The 16,890-nt window shown below is 41.1% G+C and overlaps 1 protein-coding gene across 4 annotated transcripts in view; it reads right to left on the bottom strand.

Annotated features, from left to right (window-relative positions):
• Positions 1 to 16,483, bottom strand: part of PAIP1 (poly(A) binding protein interacting protein 1) — a 28,965-nt gene extending 12,482 nt beyond the window's left edge. Inside the window, exons 1-4 of one of the 4 annotated variants that reach the window (XM_010336630.2) lie at positions 16,459 to 16,483; positions 14,606 to 14,775; positions 5,272 to 5,457; positions 2,724 to 2,836 (exon numbers count right to left, since the gene is read on the bottom strand). In XM_010336630.2, the coding sequence (XP_010334932.1) occupies positions 2,724 to 2,836; positions 5,272 to 5,457; positions 14,606 to 14,704 (398 nt within the window). In that variant the 5' untranslated portion in view covers positions 14,705 to 14,775; positions 16,459 to 16,483. Of the gene's footprint in view, positions 1 to 2,723; positions 2,837 to 5,271; positions 5,458 to 14,605; positions 14,776 to 15,354; positions 15,861 to 16,095; positions 16,252 to 16,458 lie in introns of those variants that run through there. The other 3 variants (XM_003925882.3, XM_039469976.2, XM_003925881.3) reach the window with 3 other exon arrangements.
• Between the last annotated feature and the right edge of the window lie 407 nt (positions 16,484 to 16,890).

Below are 16,890 nucleotides of genomic sequence, written 5' to 3'. Positions count from 1 at the left end.
GTTGACTAGGTGAAAAGACTAAAACTTTTGAAGCTAAAGATTTTCTATTATAAAAGCAATGTATATTTTAGAAAGGTTAAAACAAAAAAAGTATAAAGAACAAAGTTACCAGTAATATCACTAAAACCAGGAGGAAACTACTGTGAAGGTAACTTCCATTCCATCTTTTCAAAGGATGTATACATTTTTAAAAGAGGTAGCAAAATTATGCTCTGCTTTTTACTTGTTAGATCACTAGCATTTCTCCACATTAATATCTTTGACAGGATTATGGTATTATAGAAGTACATAAGGCAGGTAACAGTCAATGAGAATCAGAGTGGGTCTTAATCATAGCTACACAGTAGAATCATTTGGGAAGCTTTAAAAAACCATGCCCTAGCTCTACCTTGTCCAGAATTTCCAAGGGTTCAGATAGGGTCACAGCCTTATGTTAAGTCTCTAGGTAACTCTAAGGCACAGCCAGGGGTGAGAAGCACTGAAAAACATGACAGTGAGCCTTTCTGGCATCCCACCTTCTATAAGTATTCACTCTGAATCTTTCCAAAAGCTATAATTTGTGTTGCTCTAATTATAAGTATGGTTAGATACCTTTTTATAACTTTGTCATTTGTATTTTTCCAAACTGTATCTATATCTATTTATTTGAGGCCACTCCAAGTATTTCTATAAAGATACCGGTCTTTTTGTTACTCATTCCTAAGAGGCCCCTCTTTTTGTATTAAATAAATAAGCTTGGCTGGATGTGGTGGCTCATGCCTATAATCCCAGCACTTTGGGAGGCCGAGGCAGCCAGGTCACGAGGTCAAGAGCTCGAGATCAGCCTGGCCAACATGGTGAAACCCAGCCTCTAGTAAAAATACAAAAATTAGCTGGGTGTGGTGGTGCACACCTGGAATCCCAGCTACTAGGGTGGCTGAGGCAGGAGAATCGCTTGAACCTGGGAGGCAGAGGTTGCAGTGAGCTGAAACCGTGCCCTTGTACTCCAGCCTGAGTGACAGAGCGAGACTCCATCTTAAAAAAATAAATAAAATAAGCTCACTATATTATCTGATTTTTACTTCATAAATGTATGCCTTCCCCCCAAAATGCTGTAATCGGTATGTAACTAAATGTATTAATCGCTTGTTTTAGGGCCTGTGGGTATCATGTCGTTTAAAAGGGCTTTACCAAGCCAAGATTTCTGTTTACTTGTCAATTTCCTCCTTAGCATTTATCATCTCACTTTTAAGTCTCTGACATATTTGGGATTTATTTTAGCAAAGAGTGAGACAAGAACTCATCTTTTTTTTTTTTTTTTTTTTGAGATGGAGTTTCACTCTTGTTACCCAGCCTGGAGTGCAATGGCGCCATCTCGGCTCACCGCAACCTCCGCCTCCTGGGTTCAGGCAATTCTCCTGCCTCAGCCTCCTGAGTAGCTGGGATTACAGGCACGCACCACCATGCCCAGCTAATCTTTTGTATTTTTAGTAGAGACAGGGTTTCACCATGTTGACCAGGATGGTCTCGATCTCTTGACCTCGTGATTCACCTGCCTCGGCCTCCCAAAGTATTGGAATTACAGGCTTGAGCCACCGCGCCCGGCCCAAGAACTCATCTTTTTTTTTCCCCAAATGGCTATCCAGTTATGCTACCAGCACAATTAATCTTTTTATCAACAGCTTGAATTTTCAAGGGTCTCTGGGGTCTACTTCTAGAATCTTTATTCTGTTCCACTGCAGTTTAACCACACAATGGAATGCTTCGTAACCATTACAAGTATCTTAAAAAACCAATGGACAAACTATAATGAACTTGAAGACAACCTTGTTACTGAAGACATCAAATTACAAGAAAACTAGTTTTCCCTAAATTAGCTTATAAATTCAGGATTATCTCCAAAATATCTAACATATTCTAACAAGACTTGTGAAATTTAAAACAATGATTCTGAAGTTCATTGGGCAAAACAAGCATAGCAAAGAATATTCCACAGGCCGGGCATGGTGGCTCATGACTATAATCCCAGCACTTTGGGAGGCTGAGGTAGGTGGAGGTCTAAGGTCAGGATTTCAAGACCAGCCTGACCAACAAGGTGAAACCCCGTCTCTACTAAAAATATAAAAATTAGCTGGGCATGGTGGAGAGCGCCTGTAGTCCCAGCTACTGGGTAGGCTGAGGCAGGAGAATCACTTAAACCTGAGAGGCAGAGGTTGCAGTGAGCCGAGGTAATGCCATTGCACTCCAGCCTGGGAGACGAGGTGAGACTCTGTTTCAAAACAAAACAAAACAAAAAGCTTTTTAATAGCTATTGTATGGTAATAAAAAGTAATAGAATAAGTAGTAAATTGAATGAAAATTCAGAATCAAAACTCAAATAATGCAGTGTGAACAAGTGGCAGTTCAAATTAATAAGGAAAAATGGATTATTCACTTTTATTCTAATCTAATGAAATTAGATCTTTATTAAAACCAAAGCTACCAAAGTATTACATAAGTGTTCATTTTTAAGATCCTGGAAAAGAAAAGGCCCTTCTAAACACAAAACCAAATTCATAGACCATTACAAAAAAAAAAAGACTGGTATACTGAACTATAAACTTCAAATATTATGCATGTAAGAATGGGACACCCTATTCTTTCCTGTAGCTTTCTATAACATATGGTCTGAGAAATGGTCAAATTCTAGTATATTTAGAAGTAGTTTTTTTTTTTTTTTTTTAAATTTTCACATTTACACTAACCTTTGAAGTAGCAATTGGCGGAAGTTGCCACTCTGTGGGCTAATTGTCAGATGATGGGACAGGTAATTACACAGGCGAGCTCCCATATAAGAGAAATTCGGGATAGACGTGGCCTTTTTAAAAAAAGAAAAGTTTCATATGACATAGATACATCATTATTAGTGCAAATATTAACAGCAACATTCTAAAGAGGAAAAAATTGACTCCCCAAATTGACCATATGCAAGTATTTTGTCATTGTTAGACATAAGGAAATTAAGTCCATTTTGCCTCCCAACCTTACAGCAAGAACCACAATAAATACAAAAAAAGTTTAAAAATAATTTATCCCTAAACTCACTAGTTTGTAAATCTCTTCTCAGATCTTACAGCAGGTATGCTCACTATCAGGGAAGTCTTTTCTGGAGTTTTCTGAGCTAGTCAGTGAAGCCTGGCTGCTCCATACCTACTATGCATGGAGCTATTGTTTAGAGATCTCCTTTGAACCATCATCTGGACAGTTCACTTAGTTTCTCCAGTAGAGTTCCTTTTCCTGGTTCCAATGTCTTCATCCGTGGCATAATTCCTTTTTTTGATAGAGTACTTCCTTTGTTAATTTCTTTAGGGTGACAACAAAATTTCAAACTGGCTGGTCAGTGTAAAAAGATCTAGATGGTTTAACTTCTTAGATTCTCAAAAATCTTTTAGATTCTCTTTTAGCCTCATTCCATCCTATTCTAGAACCTTTTAAGTTCTGCATTATAAATCAGGGTGATTCTCAGCTTTAATACCACTGGCTTGGAATTCAACTTTAGATCTGCCAGGTCAGGTACCACTCACCCACCTGTTTTCTAGTCTTCCAAACTAGTGCTTTCATTTCTTTTCCTATTCTCTGACCTTATGGGTGTCTGCCTTTTAAAAATCCCATAGTGACATTTTAGTGGTGTTCGGGAGATATCAAAGTTGAATATCTGTGTTTAATCTGTCATCTTTTACAATATGTCCTCTTTTGTTAGTTGCTATGAATAAGTTTCCATAAATTACCTCAAGGAAACTAAGCAGCTGTTGATAAACCTATGCATCACTGATCACAGACTATTAATATGTTAAATATATTGACTGCATATTTGACAAACAGAGAAATAGTTGAAGCATATCAGGTTACTGGCCCTTTGTCCAGCCCTAGACAACTATAATAATGCAGTAGAATAAATAACTGAAATTAAGTAGGAGGAGGAAGCCAGAAAAGTAACAAGAAATAGATTTCTTTCATTTTCTTATCTCAAATTCCTTTTCAATCCATTTGTTGGCAAAAAGCAGAACTGAGGACAAACAGTGCAGTTCTGTCTTCCTAACGTTTCAGGCACTGCCTAAAACCTGAGAGTCGGCTAGGTAATCTTGGGCTCCAGTAACCATCCAGGATAACTTGGAAAAGCAGCCAAACATTAGAATAGGATATAATAATTAACTTGCATTATAATCTCCCTTCCATATATTCCAAATTTGAGATGCTTTTGTAGCAAGGACGTAAAGAACCTAAAGTTTATATTTCTGTTCATGGCCCTTTTTGACCAGTCTCACACTAAGAAATTCTGTTAAGCCAGTGTTGTCCGCTATATTTTTTGCTCTTAAAATAGCATTAACGAGGTCTGATGTGGTGACTCATGTCTGTAATCCCAGCATTTTGGGAGACCAAGGCAAGCGGATCTCTTGAAGTCAGGAGTTGGACACCAGCCTGGTCAACATGGTAGAACTCTGTTTCTATTAAAAATACAAAAATTAGCCGGGCATGGTGGTGCATCCCTGTAATACCTCAGCTACTTAGCAGGCTGAGGCAGGAGAATTGCTTGAACCTGGGATACAGAGGTTGCAGGGAGCTAAGATCATGCTACTATGCTCCAGCCTGGAAGACAGAGTGAGATCGGCGGGGCGGCGAGGACAGGACCAGTATACCGGGATCAAACAATTTCAAATGACTAAATTAGACTTTCAAGGAATTGAGATGTAAATCCTTAAAGTTTTAAAGAAAACAAAGATAAGTAGAAATGTTAAGACTCAAGACAGGATGTTTTATGGTTTGGCTTTTTTTCAAGACCTACTTATGAAGTAAGCAAATTCTATCAGTTTTTTTCCTCCCCTACTCTAATAATGCTATTCAATTCAACATGTAGGGGAAAACACTCGTAGTCTTTTCTGGTACTGCTAATTTCAGAGCCTATAAAACAAGGGGTAGGATTGGGGTGGATGGGTGGCACTTATGTAGCCTTCCTTTTAAGTGCCCATATCACCTTCTATACTAAACTGCCTGTATAGAGCTTTGTCAAAACAGGTGAATACTGCTTATATAGAACCTTGACTACAAAGGTGAACCTGGAATCCAGCCTGGCTCTATCCTTGGATCCGTAACTATAAGAATTTTATGTAAGACAGACTTAGAACTCCCATAAACTATAAAGAGTTAAGTGTGAAGGCAGGTGATCATGAATCTGGTCTCCCTCAAGGAGTAGCCACCATCCTTGGGTTTCAAGGAAGCTATACAAAGATCATTCCATGCTATAAGCCAACATACCTGTTGATATATGAGTTCCACAAGTTCTTGCAAAGCATCATCTGTTGTAACCCAACCATTCAGGGTCTCTGCAAACTGTTCAATTTCAGTTTCAAAACTTCCAGGCTGCTCTGTGAGATGATTCAAAAAATCCTGAACATATTCAGATAGAGTGGGATAATCCTCACAACCATCCTCATAGGATTCCTATGGATCAAAAAAGAAAAAAAAAGATTTAATTTATGTAACTGGCTAAAGCACATGAGGTGGTATATTACTAGCACAAATGCTTTTTAAAAGATCTTTCACATGATAAAATTTATGTTCATCAATAAAATTGTCAATTGAACTATCTTTCTTCCTTGCCTAAAAGCCAAAGTATTACAATATTAACAGCAGAAAGGTTCTGTTTAACTGAATAGGGAACTGTCTTCTCATTCTGGGTGGACTTATAAGATGGCTGAGGAGTGAAATTTAAACCAATATTTCACTATAATACCAACATCAAAATTAAGAATCTGATCTACTTACAAATGAAATAAGATCTAGGATTTGCTTCAAAATGGGAGGGGAAGTATGGACTAGGGATATAAAAACAAGAATGGCCAATGTAGCTTACTGTTGAGGCCACGAGGATTAATCATACCACTCTGTATTTCTGCAAATGTTTGACAACTTTTTTACTGAAAAACAAAAAACCAAACAAAAAAACCTAGGTTTATCATCTGTCAATCCCCAAGAGCAAAGAAATAAACAAAGCTTCTCAAGTAACTAAAATTTCATCATAGTGTAAATGGTAGGAGACCTTTTGGCAGCTACATCCAGGTTTCTAACAAAACCGTGATAGCAGCAGTAGTTTCCAGCTAATGTTGCTTCCACCACTGTAACCTTTGGCAGTTCCCAACCTTTTCATTAATGGCAGGAGACTGAATGGGTGACTTTTACAAAAGATAATAGACTTGGGCAGCAACTTTCACATCTCAATGCCTGGAATACCACCCAAAGCACTTTATTTTTTTTTTTGAGACGGAGTTTCACTCTTGTTACCCAGGCTGGAGTGCAATGGCGCAATCTCAGCTCACCGCAACCTCCGCCTCCTGGGTTCAGGCAATTCTCCTGCCTCAGCCTCCTGAGTAGCTGGGATTACAGGCACGCGCCACCATGCCCAGCTAATTTTTTGTATTTTTAGTAGAGACGGGGTTTCACCATGTTGACCAGGATGGTCTCGATCTCTTAACCTCGTGATCCACCCGCCTTGGCCTCCCAAAGTGCTGGGATTACAGGCTTGAGCCACCACGCCCGGCCTCAAAGCACTTTAAAGTTTACCAAACAGTCATGACCTAATAATAACTATATTACTTAATGAAATTTAACCTTCTCCAAACAGAGTCAAATGAAAACCACATAAAAAAGTTATGACTACAATACAGAAACATTTTCTAACGGGGTTAAGTTCTAAAGTCAGCGAGTACATAGAGAAAAAACAAGTTACACATGGTCAAAATACTCTTAGAAATCCTCGATGATGGAGAAAGACAGTCTTTTTTTTGAGACAGTCTTGCTCTGTTGCCCACAATGGTACAATCTCAGCTCACTGCAACCTCCACCTCCTGGGTTCAAGCGATTCTCGTACCTCAGCTTCCTGAGTAGCTGGGATTACAGGCATGTACCACCCCACCTGGCTAATTTTTGTATTTTTAGTAGAGACAGGGTTTCACCATGTTTACCAAGCTGGTCTCAAACTCCTGACCTCAGGTGATCTAGCCGCCTTGGCCTCCCAAAGTGCTAGGATTTCAGGCATGAGCCACCATGCCAAGCCCAAGACACACAGTCTTAGGAGAAAGACCAACACTGCCAATCGTCCAATTGTTCCTCTACTGTTGGTGCTTGATATGGTTTGGCTGTGTCCCCAACCAAATCTCAACTTGAATTCTATCTCCTGGAATTCCCACATGTTGTTGCAGGGACGCAAGGCAGAGGTAACTGAATCATGGGGGCCAGTCTTTCTTGTGATAGTGAATAAGTCTCACAAGATCTTATGAGTGTATCAGGGGTTTCTGCTTTTGCTTCTTCCTCATTTTATCTTGCTGCTGCCATGTAAGATGTGCCTTTCACCTTCTGCCATGACTCTGAGGCCTCCTCAGCCATGTGAAACTGTAAGTACAATTAAATCTCTTTTTCTTCCCAGTCTCAGGTATGTCTTTGTCAGCAGCATGAAAACGGACCAATACGGTGCTACCACTTCAATTGACCACTATTTAGAGGTCATGTTGTATACTTTTTATGTATCTTTATTTATTTTTTATTTATTTATTTTAAGATGGAGTCTTGCTCTGTCACCCAGGCTGGAGTGCAGTGGTATGATCCTGAATTGCTGCAACCTCTGCCTCACAGGTTCAAGCAATTCTCCAGCCTCAGCCTCCTGGGTAGCTGGCACTATTGCACCACCCAGCTAATTTTTTGTATTTTTAGTAGAGAAGAGGTTTCACCATGTCGGTCAGGCTAGTCTCGAACTCCTGGCCTCAAATGATCCAAATGCTTTGGCCTCGCAAAGTGCTGGGATTACAGGGTGAGCCACTGTGCCCAACTTATACATCTTTACAGACCAAAGTGATACTTAGCAAAGGTTGCAATGTATTATGAGAGGCACTCAGGAAGTAAGACGAGCTGCAGATACAGTAGATTCATGTGTCCCTTTCATTCACATATATTGTTCATTGAATAGAAAGGCAGATAAACTCTAATACATTAAATTTTTGTCACACATTTGAATCCAAGTTAAACACTCTACTTATAAGAGGAGGTATTAATGTTGATGAAATTATTTACTAATCATAAACAGTACAGCTATGACTCTCAGGATAAAGTGAATTAGTAAATTTGCCTATACTGGTGAAGAACAGATAGTAAAGCACAAAATGTTCAAGAAATGAATTACATTTTAAATTTCTAGGGGAATACTGAGTCATATCCCAAATGCAACAGCCATGTACTCATAACATAAAGGGGCTAAAGTATGAAAAGCATCTAAAAAGAATGATAAAAAGCTGTATTTCTTGGCACCTAGAATGGAACTCCAATTAATAAGCTAATAGCTACCAGCTGCATATACAATATGTGATAGACACTCTAAGTGCTTTGCCTGCATCTTGCTTAACCTAGAAATTTTTGAGGTAAGCATTATTAACCTCCCTGCACAGAAGAAACAGACACAAACCATTAAGTCACTTTGGTTATTCATTTAAAATGGTGTGACTGTGGGGGAATCAATTCAGCCAGGAGGTCCCCCATCTCTATAAGTGCTAAGTGCTGAAGACTGTCTCAGGGGATGGGGTACTGCCATGACATGAACGTCTACCATGAATAAAGTAGACAAGGCTCTCTTCTCATGCAGCTCATCCCCCATGATGCCAGACACATTCAGAAGTTGAAACATGCAACAATAAAAAAAAGCCAAGGAAAAATTCTTATAGTTAATATCTAAACTGAGAAAGAAAAAAGATCCAGCCATACAAATATCTAAGGAAAGATACTCTATGCTTTCTATGGGCACAAGCAGCACACGGGCCCCAAGTAGGCCTAATTGGTTTGAGAAACAAACAATAGCTAGAATACAGAATCTGAGGATGGGTGATAACTGAGGTCAATGAGGCAGTTAAGAAAATCTTAGAAGGCTCTTAAGGCAGAAGGAAGAACAGGATGGGGAGAGGGTGAGCGAGGAAGGGCCATGCCAACTTACGTGATTGTGCGTGGTCATACAACTAGTTAGAAGAATTAAGTGCAGAACAAAGCCCATACTTTTAACCTCTATATTAAACTCAAAATAAATGTCAAAAGCTTAAAACCCAACTTTGACTTTATGTACAAAGATGCTCATTGCCAATAAACCCATGTAACAATCCATTAAGAAGGAATTGGTTAAATACATGACCATGTATCTGTATAATGGAATACCATATAGCCATTTAAGAAAACAAGATACAGGGCCGGGCGCGGTGGCTCAAGCCTGTAATCTCGGCACTTTGGGAGGCTGAGGTGGGCGGATCACAAGGTCAAGAGATCGAGACCATCCTGGTCAACATGGTGAAATCCTATCTCTACTAAAAATACAAAAAAATTAGCTGGGCATGGTGGTGTGTGCCTGTATTCCCCACTACTCAGGAGGCTGAGGCAGGAGAATTGCTTGAACCCGGGAGGCGGAGGTTGCAGTGAGCTGAGATTGTGCCACTGCACTCCAGCCTGGCACCTGGCAACATAGTGAGATACCGTCTTAAAAAAAAAAAAAAGAAGGCCGGCTGCGGTGGCTCAAGCCTGTAATCCCAGCACTTTGGGAGGCCGAGGCGGGTGGATCACGAGGTCAAGAGATCGAGACCATCCTGGTCAACGTGGTGAAACCCCGTCTCTACTAAAAATACAAAAAATTAGCTGGGCATGGTGGCGCGTGCCTGTAGTCCCAGCTACTCAGGAGGCTGAGGCAGTAGAATTGCTTGAACCCAGGAGGCGGAGGTTGCGGTGAGCCGAGATCGCGCCATTGCACTCCAGCCTGGGTAACAAGAGCAACACTCTGTCTCAAAAAAAAAAAAAAAAAGAAAAGAAAACAAGATATATTTACAAGTATCAATACAGAAACATCTCCAAGATAGTGTGCTAAATGAAAAGGGTACAGAATTGCATTTTAGTACAATAGTAATAAAAAAGTCAGATGTGGTGGCGCATGCCTATAATCCCAGCACGTTGGAAGGCTGAGGTGGGAAAATCAATTCAGGCCAAGAGGTCCTCAATCTCTTTAAAATTAAAAAAAAAAAAATGTTTCAAGTAAAAAATAAGATTTACTTGTTTAGGCAGAGAAAATTTTGGGGAATAAAAACAAGAGACAACAGTACTTACCTCTAGAGTGAGGAAATGTTCCTACTGACTCTATTATAAAATTGTGAAAGCAGTTAGGCATAATTGTACACATTCATATACTTAATGTTAACTACATACATGTGTGAATTTTATAACTAAAAACTATGCTTTTAGTTTTTGATATACAGTTGCTAGTTTTACAGACTTGTATCCTACCACTATTAATGACAAGAAACAGCAGAAAAGCAAAGGTATGGGTCCCAGCTGAAGGTACTAATTTCCTGTTTCTATCAAATGTCATTCTTTGTGGCTGCTTAGAACACTGACTTGCAGTCTTTTTTTTTTTTTTTTTTTTTAAGTCAACAGAATTCTCTTTTAAGAAAATTTAAAATCTGATCAGTAAAAGAAAGTAGAACTGCTCTGAATATAGCAGAACAGAGGATCCAGAGCCTGCCATTTTAAGTAAAAAAGGAGGCATAGAGTATTCAGAACAGACAGGCACTCCAACATGTTTGAATTAAAGCCTGCATTACTTCTCTAGCACCAGATTTTTTGAAGCCACAAATTTCTTCAGTTTTCAATGTGGAGTCAAATGGCTTCCAAACAGGGATATTTTCAAGTTTTATTTTTCTTAGAATTCTATGGGAGATTGGGAGAGGTATCAATTAGAAAGTATACTTTTCATGGTAGGTACTCTATATACATTGTTAAGAGATAAGTGAGAACCTATTACAAAACAGTGGGAATAAAAGAAAACTGACCAGACACTACGGAGAGTGAATACAGTCAAGACTAGTTAGCTGGATTGAACTGGGGCAAGGGTGTGCAGGATAGGTGAGTCAATGTGCCACCAAGTTCTTCGCATAAGCAGCTAGTTAGGAAGAAGAGATTTGCACGAGATAAATAATTCTTGCACTTCCATACAGATCGTATACTTGCATTTGAATGTGAGGTCTTCAGGAAGTGGTCAAACAAATGAACACAGGCCTAGAGTTCAAACGAAGAATTAGATGTCAGGTTTATTAGCACACAAGAAAGCGACAGATTCTAGGAAATAAGTGGGATTAGCCAAGGAGGCAATAAAATGGAAGAAAGACAGAACCTCACTCACTGTCATCTGAGCGGAAAAGGAATGATCTGAAAGTTGGGAGGATCAAGTACTGCTGCAGAAGCCAAAGAAAAGGTAGGGGAGAAGAGGTGCTCATAACAAGAAATGCTACACAACAAATTCACACGTTGAAATCTAGAAGAGAATAATCATTGCAGGGTTGTGGGAGTGAAGGAGATCACGCTCAGAGAGAAAAAAACCAATTAGTACCTTTAATATTTAGTTCTTATAAAAATGAGAGGAACTTCTGATAAACTAAAAAGGTACCTTTGCACCTAGCACAGGACCTGGCACATGAGGACTTATAAACTGAGTAGATCCTACTGTGCTCAAAGTTTTAAAATGAGATTTAGGAGGATAGATTTAAAAATCAGAAAAGCAGAAAAATAGTATCAATATACTTGGGAAGATCAGATTGCAGAGATTTGAACAGTCAGTGAGAGACAGTGAATAATTTTACATATTGGAGAATGTTACTACTGAAAGGCAGAAGAAAAACTGGGAAGTAACTTGAAGGGGGATTCTCTTAGGAAAAAAGCTGGGTGTTTTGCAGGGTTGGGGGGAACTTCCATCTCAATCGATGCTCTATGAATTCCTATGTTAAATTTTTGGTTATGGTAAGTGAACTGTGATGAAATATTCAAGGCATAATGGTTTGTCTGAGAAGAAACAATGGCCAGAAATAAATGGATATAACAACTCACTGGTAAGAAGGCATGAAAAGTAGGAGATTCTAGCAGCAGGATTAGAGGAAGGACTGAACATAAAAGGGCTTGGTGCCTTGGAAGAGTTAAGAAAGCACAGCAGAAGACTAACATAAAGGCTGTTAGAAAAAGGATACCAGGCAATAGATTTTCATATGCAGACTCAATAAATGTCTGGAAACTCAGTCAGGAAGACTGCTAGAATAGAGACTCCCTGAAGACAAGAATTTCTGTCCATTTTTGTTTGTTGCTGTATCACCAGTGCTTGACTCACGATAAGTACTTGACTATTTGTTGAATAAGTAAGTGAATGTAGCTGACTTTAAGAAAAAGTTCCCTTTGCAACAAGAGCTTATCCTAAGAGTCAGGGGGAAAAAAGGATTCTGTTGTTCTGTGACTAACTGGATTGAGAAAAATGATCTTAGCCTTAACCATGGGTAAAGATTAGGGTAAACTAGTAAGGCTAGAGAACATACTAGAACAGGGGTAGTAAGCCTGAAAGCCTGTAGAATTCAGGTATATTACAAATGAATGAAATAAGCCAGAAAGCAAATTACAGCTTACAGACTCTATCTAAAGAAAATGCCTTGATTCTGCTCCAACCAATCTTTCCTCTATCAAAATGCCAGTCTACCATGGCCAGATCTTATGATTCCAAGACAACCAGAACATTCAAGTTTCTAATATCTAATTTAGGTTTGGTAATTAATTAAAACAACTAAAAGAAAAAACAAACCCATTCAGGGCCAGAGAAGACACCTGCAGGCCACACAGGTTCTGAGGTGCCTGTTTGCAATCTGTTTTAGTAAACTGAGCACAGGAGAGGCTGATCTAATAGAGGATGGCATAGAATGCCTATGATGACAGTGGCTCAAAATAAGTGGATTAACATGACTTTATATTCTACTCTACAGCCCCAAAGTCACTTGAACCATGTAAAAATAGTTGATACACAATTGTTACACACAAACACATCCCAGTATGTTTCTGTGTAACAACTGTGTATCAACTATTTGTGTAAAAACTATTTTTACATGGAAAAATAGTTAAGACACACTTGTATCATAAAACAGCCCAAATCAATAGGTAAGAAAATAAATGGAAACCTGCTTGTGGCTGCTAGAACAAGCATCCTTAAGAGTTTATTTAACCACTTACAGCTCTCTAACATGAGAGTAGTTTATTCAACTACTTACAGCTCTCTACCATTTTCTTCTGTGAGCTAAATACAATTTTCTGGCAAGAACAAGATGTTCTCATTTCTACTTTACAAGATAGACGGCCTTTTCACCTCATATAAATTGCTTTTCCTGTTATGCCTGTACCTTTTTCTTTGCAATCCCAAAGCTTTTTCCTATACAGTGTAAGAAGCATGGATTATCTAAAATATGGAACACAGCTTTTCCACACTTTTACTATCAAATATGGAAGGAGTGACAAAAAGATGTAATAAAAAAGGTGTGCCATTATCAGTGATAAGGGAAATACAAATTAAAACCACACTAGATACTATATGCTCACCAGAATGCCTAAACCTAAACAGAAAATACCAAGTGCTGGCCAGGAGGTAGAGCAGCTGGAAATCATATACTACTCAGAGAGTACAGTGGAACAATCTCTGGAAAACTACTTGGCAGTCTCTACTAAAGCTGGCTACCCTAAGTTCCAGCAACTCCACTCTCTGGAATATACAAAACAGAAATAAAGGCATATAGCCACCAAGACACAGAATATGTCCTATTCATAATAACCCAAAAGTGAAAGTTACCAGTGTTCATCAACAGATAAATGGGATATAGTCATGCAATGGAATGTTATAAAAATAAATCACCTCCAATTATATGCTACAATATGGAGTAATCTTGATATTGAGTGAAAGTGAAAAAGGATGAATATATTCTGTAAGATGACTTCATTTACATAAACTTTGAACACAGACAAAACTATTCAGTGAAGTCAAAACAGTGGTTACACTTGGACATCATCAACAATTAGGAGACAGAAGGGGCTTTTGGGGTGTTGATAATGTTCTATTTCCTGACCGGGATGCTGGTTAGTTGAGTGTTCACTTTATAAAAGTGAGCTAATACTTAGGTACACTATTCTCTGCTATACTTCAATAAAACTAAGAAGATAGGAAAGACAGGACTTAAGCTAAAGTATCATCAATCATTTCTTCAATGATTCCCTCCCACTTTTCTGTAATTAATCCCTCTGCATTTACTCATCTGGGTTCATCCAGTATAACAAATTCCTTTCTACATATTCTAACTGGGCTTTAGGAAAAAAGTGACTGTTTTTTAATGTTGTTATATAACTGACAAAGAAAAACTGAAAGTGTAAACGTTTTTTATACCCATGTAAACACTTTATCACAACCCCGTAGGACATTTCTGCATACAATAATTAGGACCAAAACTATGCCTATTTTAACATAATGGAATAACCACTAGAAACAAGAACACAGGCGTGTACTCTCAAGCTTACATTCTAATACCTTGAATGTAACTACAAAATATATTCCTGAATCAGCTTTGTTTCATTCTGAGTTCAATAACACAAAACATTCACAATAAAATGGTTTTTGGTTTTTTTAGGTGTAGTACAGAAAGCACAAACATACTCTGATTAACAAAGTAATAATCACATTATTCTAGTAAATTAACCCAGGGTTGTAGGAAAAGGGTGTACTTACTGCGTAATTGGAAGAATAACCTGACGGATAAAATTCAGGGGCATTCACAGACAGCTTAGACATTAATACAGGTGCTACAACCACCTGGGGTTTAGCCATTGCTGACTCCGAGTTCTGCTGTGGGATTTTATCCTGTGAACTAGGTGGAGCTCTCAGGGGCTTCGTTTGCTCTGCGAAAGAAAAAAAAAGGGTGTTAAAAACATGCATTCATTCCTTTGTACAACTTGCTGTATACTGAAAAACCATCTGAAAAGAACCTGTTTTTAAGAGTTAAATAAGAACCATCATGAAATTTATGGTTATCACCCGGATGTGTACAGCCTACAAAAAGGAACAATAGACTTGTGGCGGCTCATTTATGGACATACCTGCCTCTCAAATGAGTGCTGGCGAGCTTTTTTCCCCCTCTCTATTTTTAAAGGGGTCGGTGGAAAAGAGGTGGTTTTGCTCGCTAGGGTCTCGCTTTAGAGGACTGCGGAGGGGAGGATGATTTTTACTTCCTCCCGGGACAGCGAACTCCGAGACCGCGCACTCGGCCCCTCCCCCAGCCGGGCGCACAAAGGATTCCAGCAGACACCTTCCAAACCCGGTTCCAGGCCGTCTCTACCCGGTCACGCGGCCCTCTCGGGGAATGCTTTCGGGGAACTGGGGGCGGGGGCCGCAGACGGCGCACCAGGCCTCTGCACGCGTGGAGGACCGCGGGGAAGTGCTGGCCAAGGAGGACGGGGACCCTTAGAGCTGCTCCGTACCTGGGAGCGCCCCAGGCCGGGAAGGCCGCTGGGGGCTGGCGGGGACCTCGCACTGGGCCCCTGGCGGCGGGGCCGTCCTGGGCTGGCGCAGCGGCGGTGGCTGCAGGAAGCCCGGGGCTTTGGGTTGCGGCGGCGGCGGCTGCTGCCGCGCCGGCTCAGCAGGCCCCGCTCCGTTCGGGAAACCGCCGCCCTCAGGCCCGCCCCCTCCGCGGCCCAGGCCCCGGCTCCGGCCCCGACCAGCACCTGGGGCCCGATCGAAACCGTCCGACATGCTCCTCCTCCTCCACCCCCTCCTCCAAGGGCCGCCGCCGCTGCGCTCGCGATAGGACGCCGGGGGTAGGCGCCGCGGGTCGGCTGTAGCCGCCGCGCCTCACTAGGGCCTCATGGAGGAGGAGAGCGGCGGGTCCCGGCTCGGCTTCTCCGTGCTTCGGGCGGAGAGGACTGCAGCAGAGCACCCGCCCCCCTCGGCTACCCTCGGCTTTCCAATTCTCCCCCAAAACCCGGCTCCCCGCCTTCGGCGCAACAGGGGCGCAAGCGGGTCACAGCGGCCCCCTGCGGCCCGGAGGCCCGGGACGCGCCCGCGCGGCTCCTCCCGTTCGCCGCTGGCCGGCCGCCGGGCCCAGAAGGCCGCCAGTCGAGTGGCGTCTCCGCCACTGGTCGGCCGGCAGCCTGGCTCGGGCGGAGGCATCTCGGTTCCCGGGCCAGGCTGTGGGGGGCATGAGGGACGACGGCGACGCTTACCCTAGGCAGGCCCGACCTACTGGATAGTTCTCAGGAGAGACGTGCGAGACTGACGGTTGACGTCCGGAAAATAAAAACACGGGGGGAGGGGGCGTGGACCCTGCGCCAGGGGTCGCGGGTGCCCAGGTGTGTTAAATGACCCGGCTCCGGCCGAGCCCCGCGGACTGCTGGGGACCGGTCCCTGGGAGACTGCCACCTGCTCCGCTAGCATCGGGGGAGGGGAGTAGAAACGGAATAAATATATGCGCCCCCCCCCTTTAATTTACACTAGGTGTTTATGACAGTAGGTCACACCTAGGTTTACCAAGCTTCGTTCTCTTCCCCTTTCCCTTCCCCTCCAGAAATTTCAAGAAAATGTGCTACCTTTCAATGTAACTCTCCCCTCTTTTCCGTCTTGTACCAGGGCTGTCCAATGAAAATATAATGCGAGCCGCAAATCAAACCACTTATGTAATTACACATTTTCTAGAAGCCACTTTAAATGATTAAAAAGAAACAGATGAAATTAATTTAAATGTACTTAATCCAATATATTCAAATTGGTATTTTAACGTGATTTAAAATAGTATTTTTTTCTGTTTTTTAGATACTAATTGAAATCAAGTGTGTATTTTACACTTATGTCACATCTTAGTTGGAATTAGGCACATTTCAAGTGCTCAGGAGTCGCATGTGGCTAGTGGCTACTGCGTTGCACAGCACAATTCTAGACGTTATTAATATGTAAATTATTGTTTACTAATATGTAAATTATTGTTTTTGTCAGACCTGACAATGTTAATGCCAAATGAAGGA

This window comes from Saimiri boliviensis, chromosome 1 (assembly GCF_048565385.1).
Source record: "Saimiri boliviensis isolate mSaiBol1 chromosome 1, mSaiBol1.pri, whole genome shotgun sequence".
In the NCBI taxonomy this organism is placed as follows: Eukaryota; Metazoa; Chordata; class Mammalia; order Primates; family Cebidae; genus Saimiri; species Saimiri boliviensis.
The sequence above is the reverse complement of the archived record's forward strand: the minus strand, read 5'-3'. Positions and strand labels throughout refer to the sequence as shown.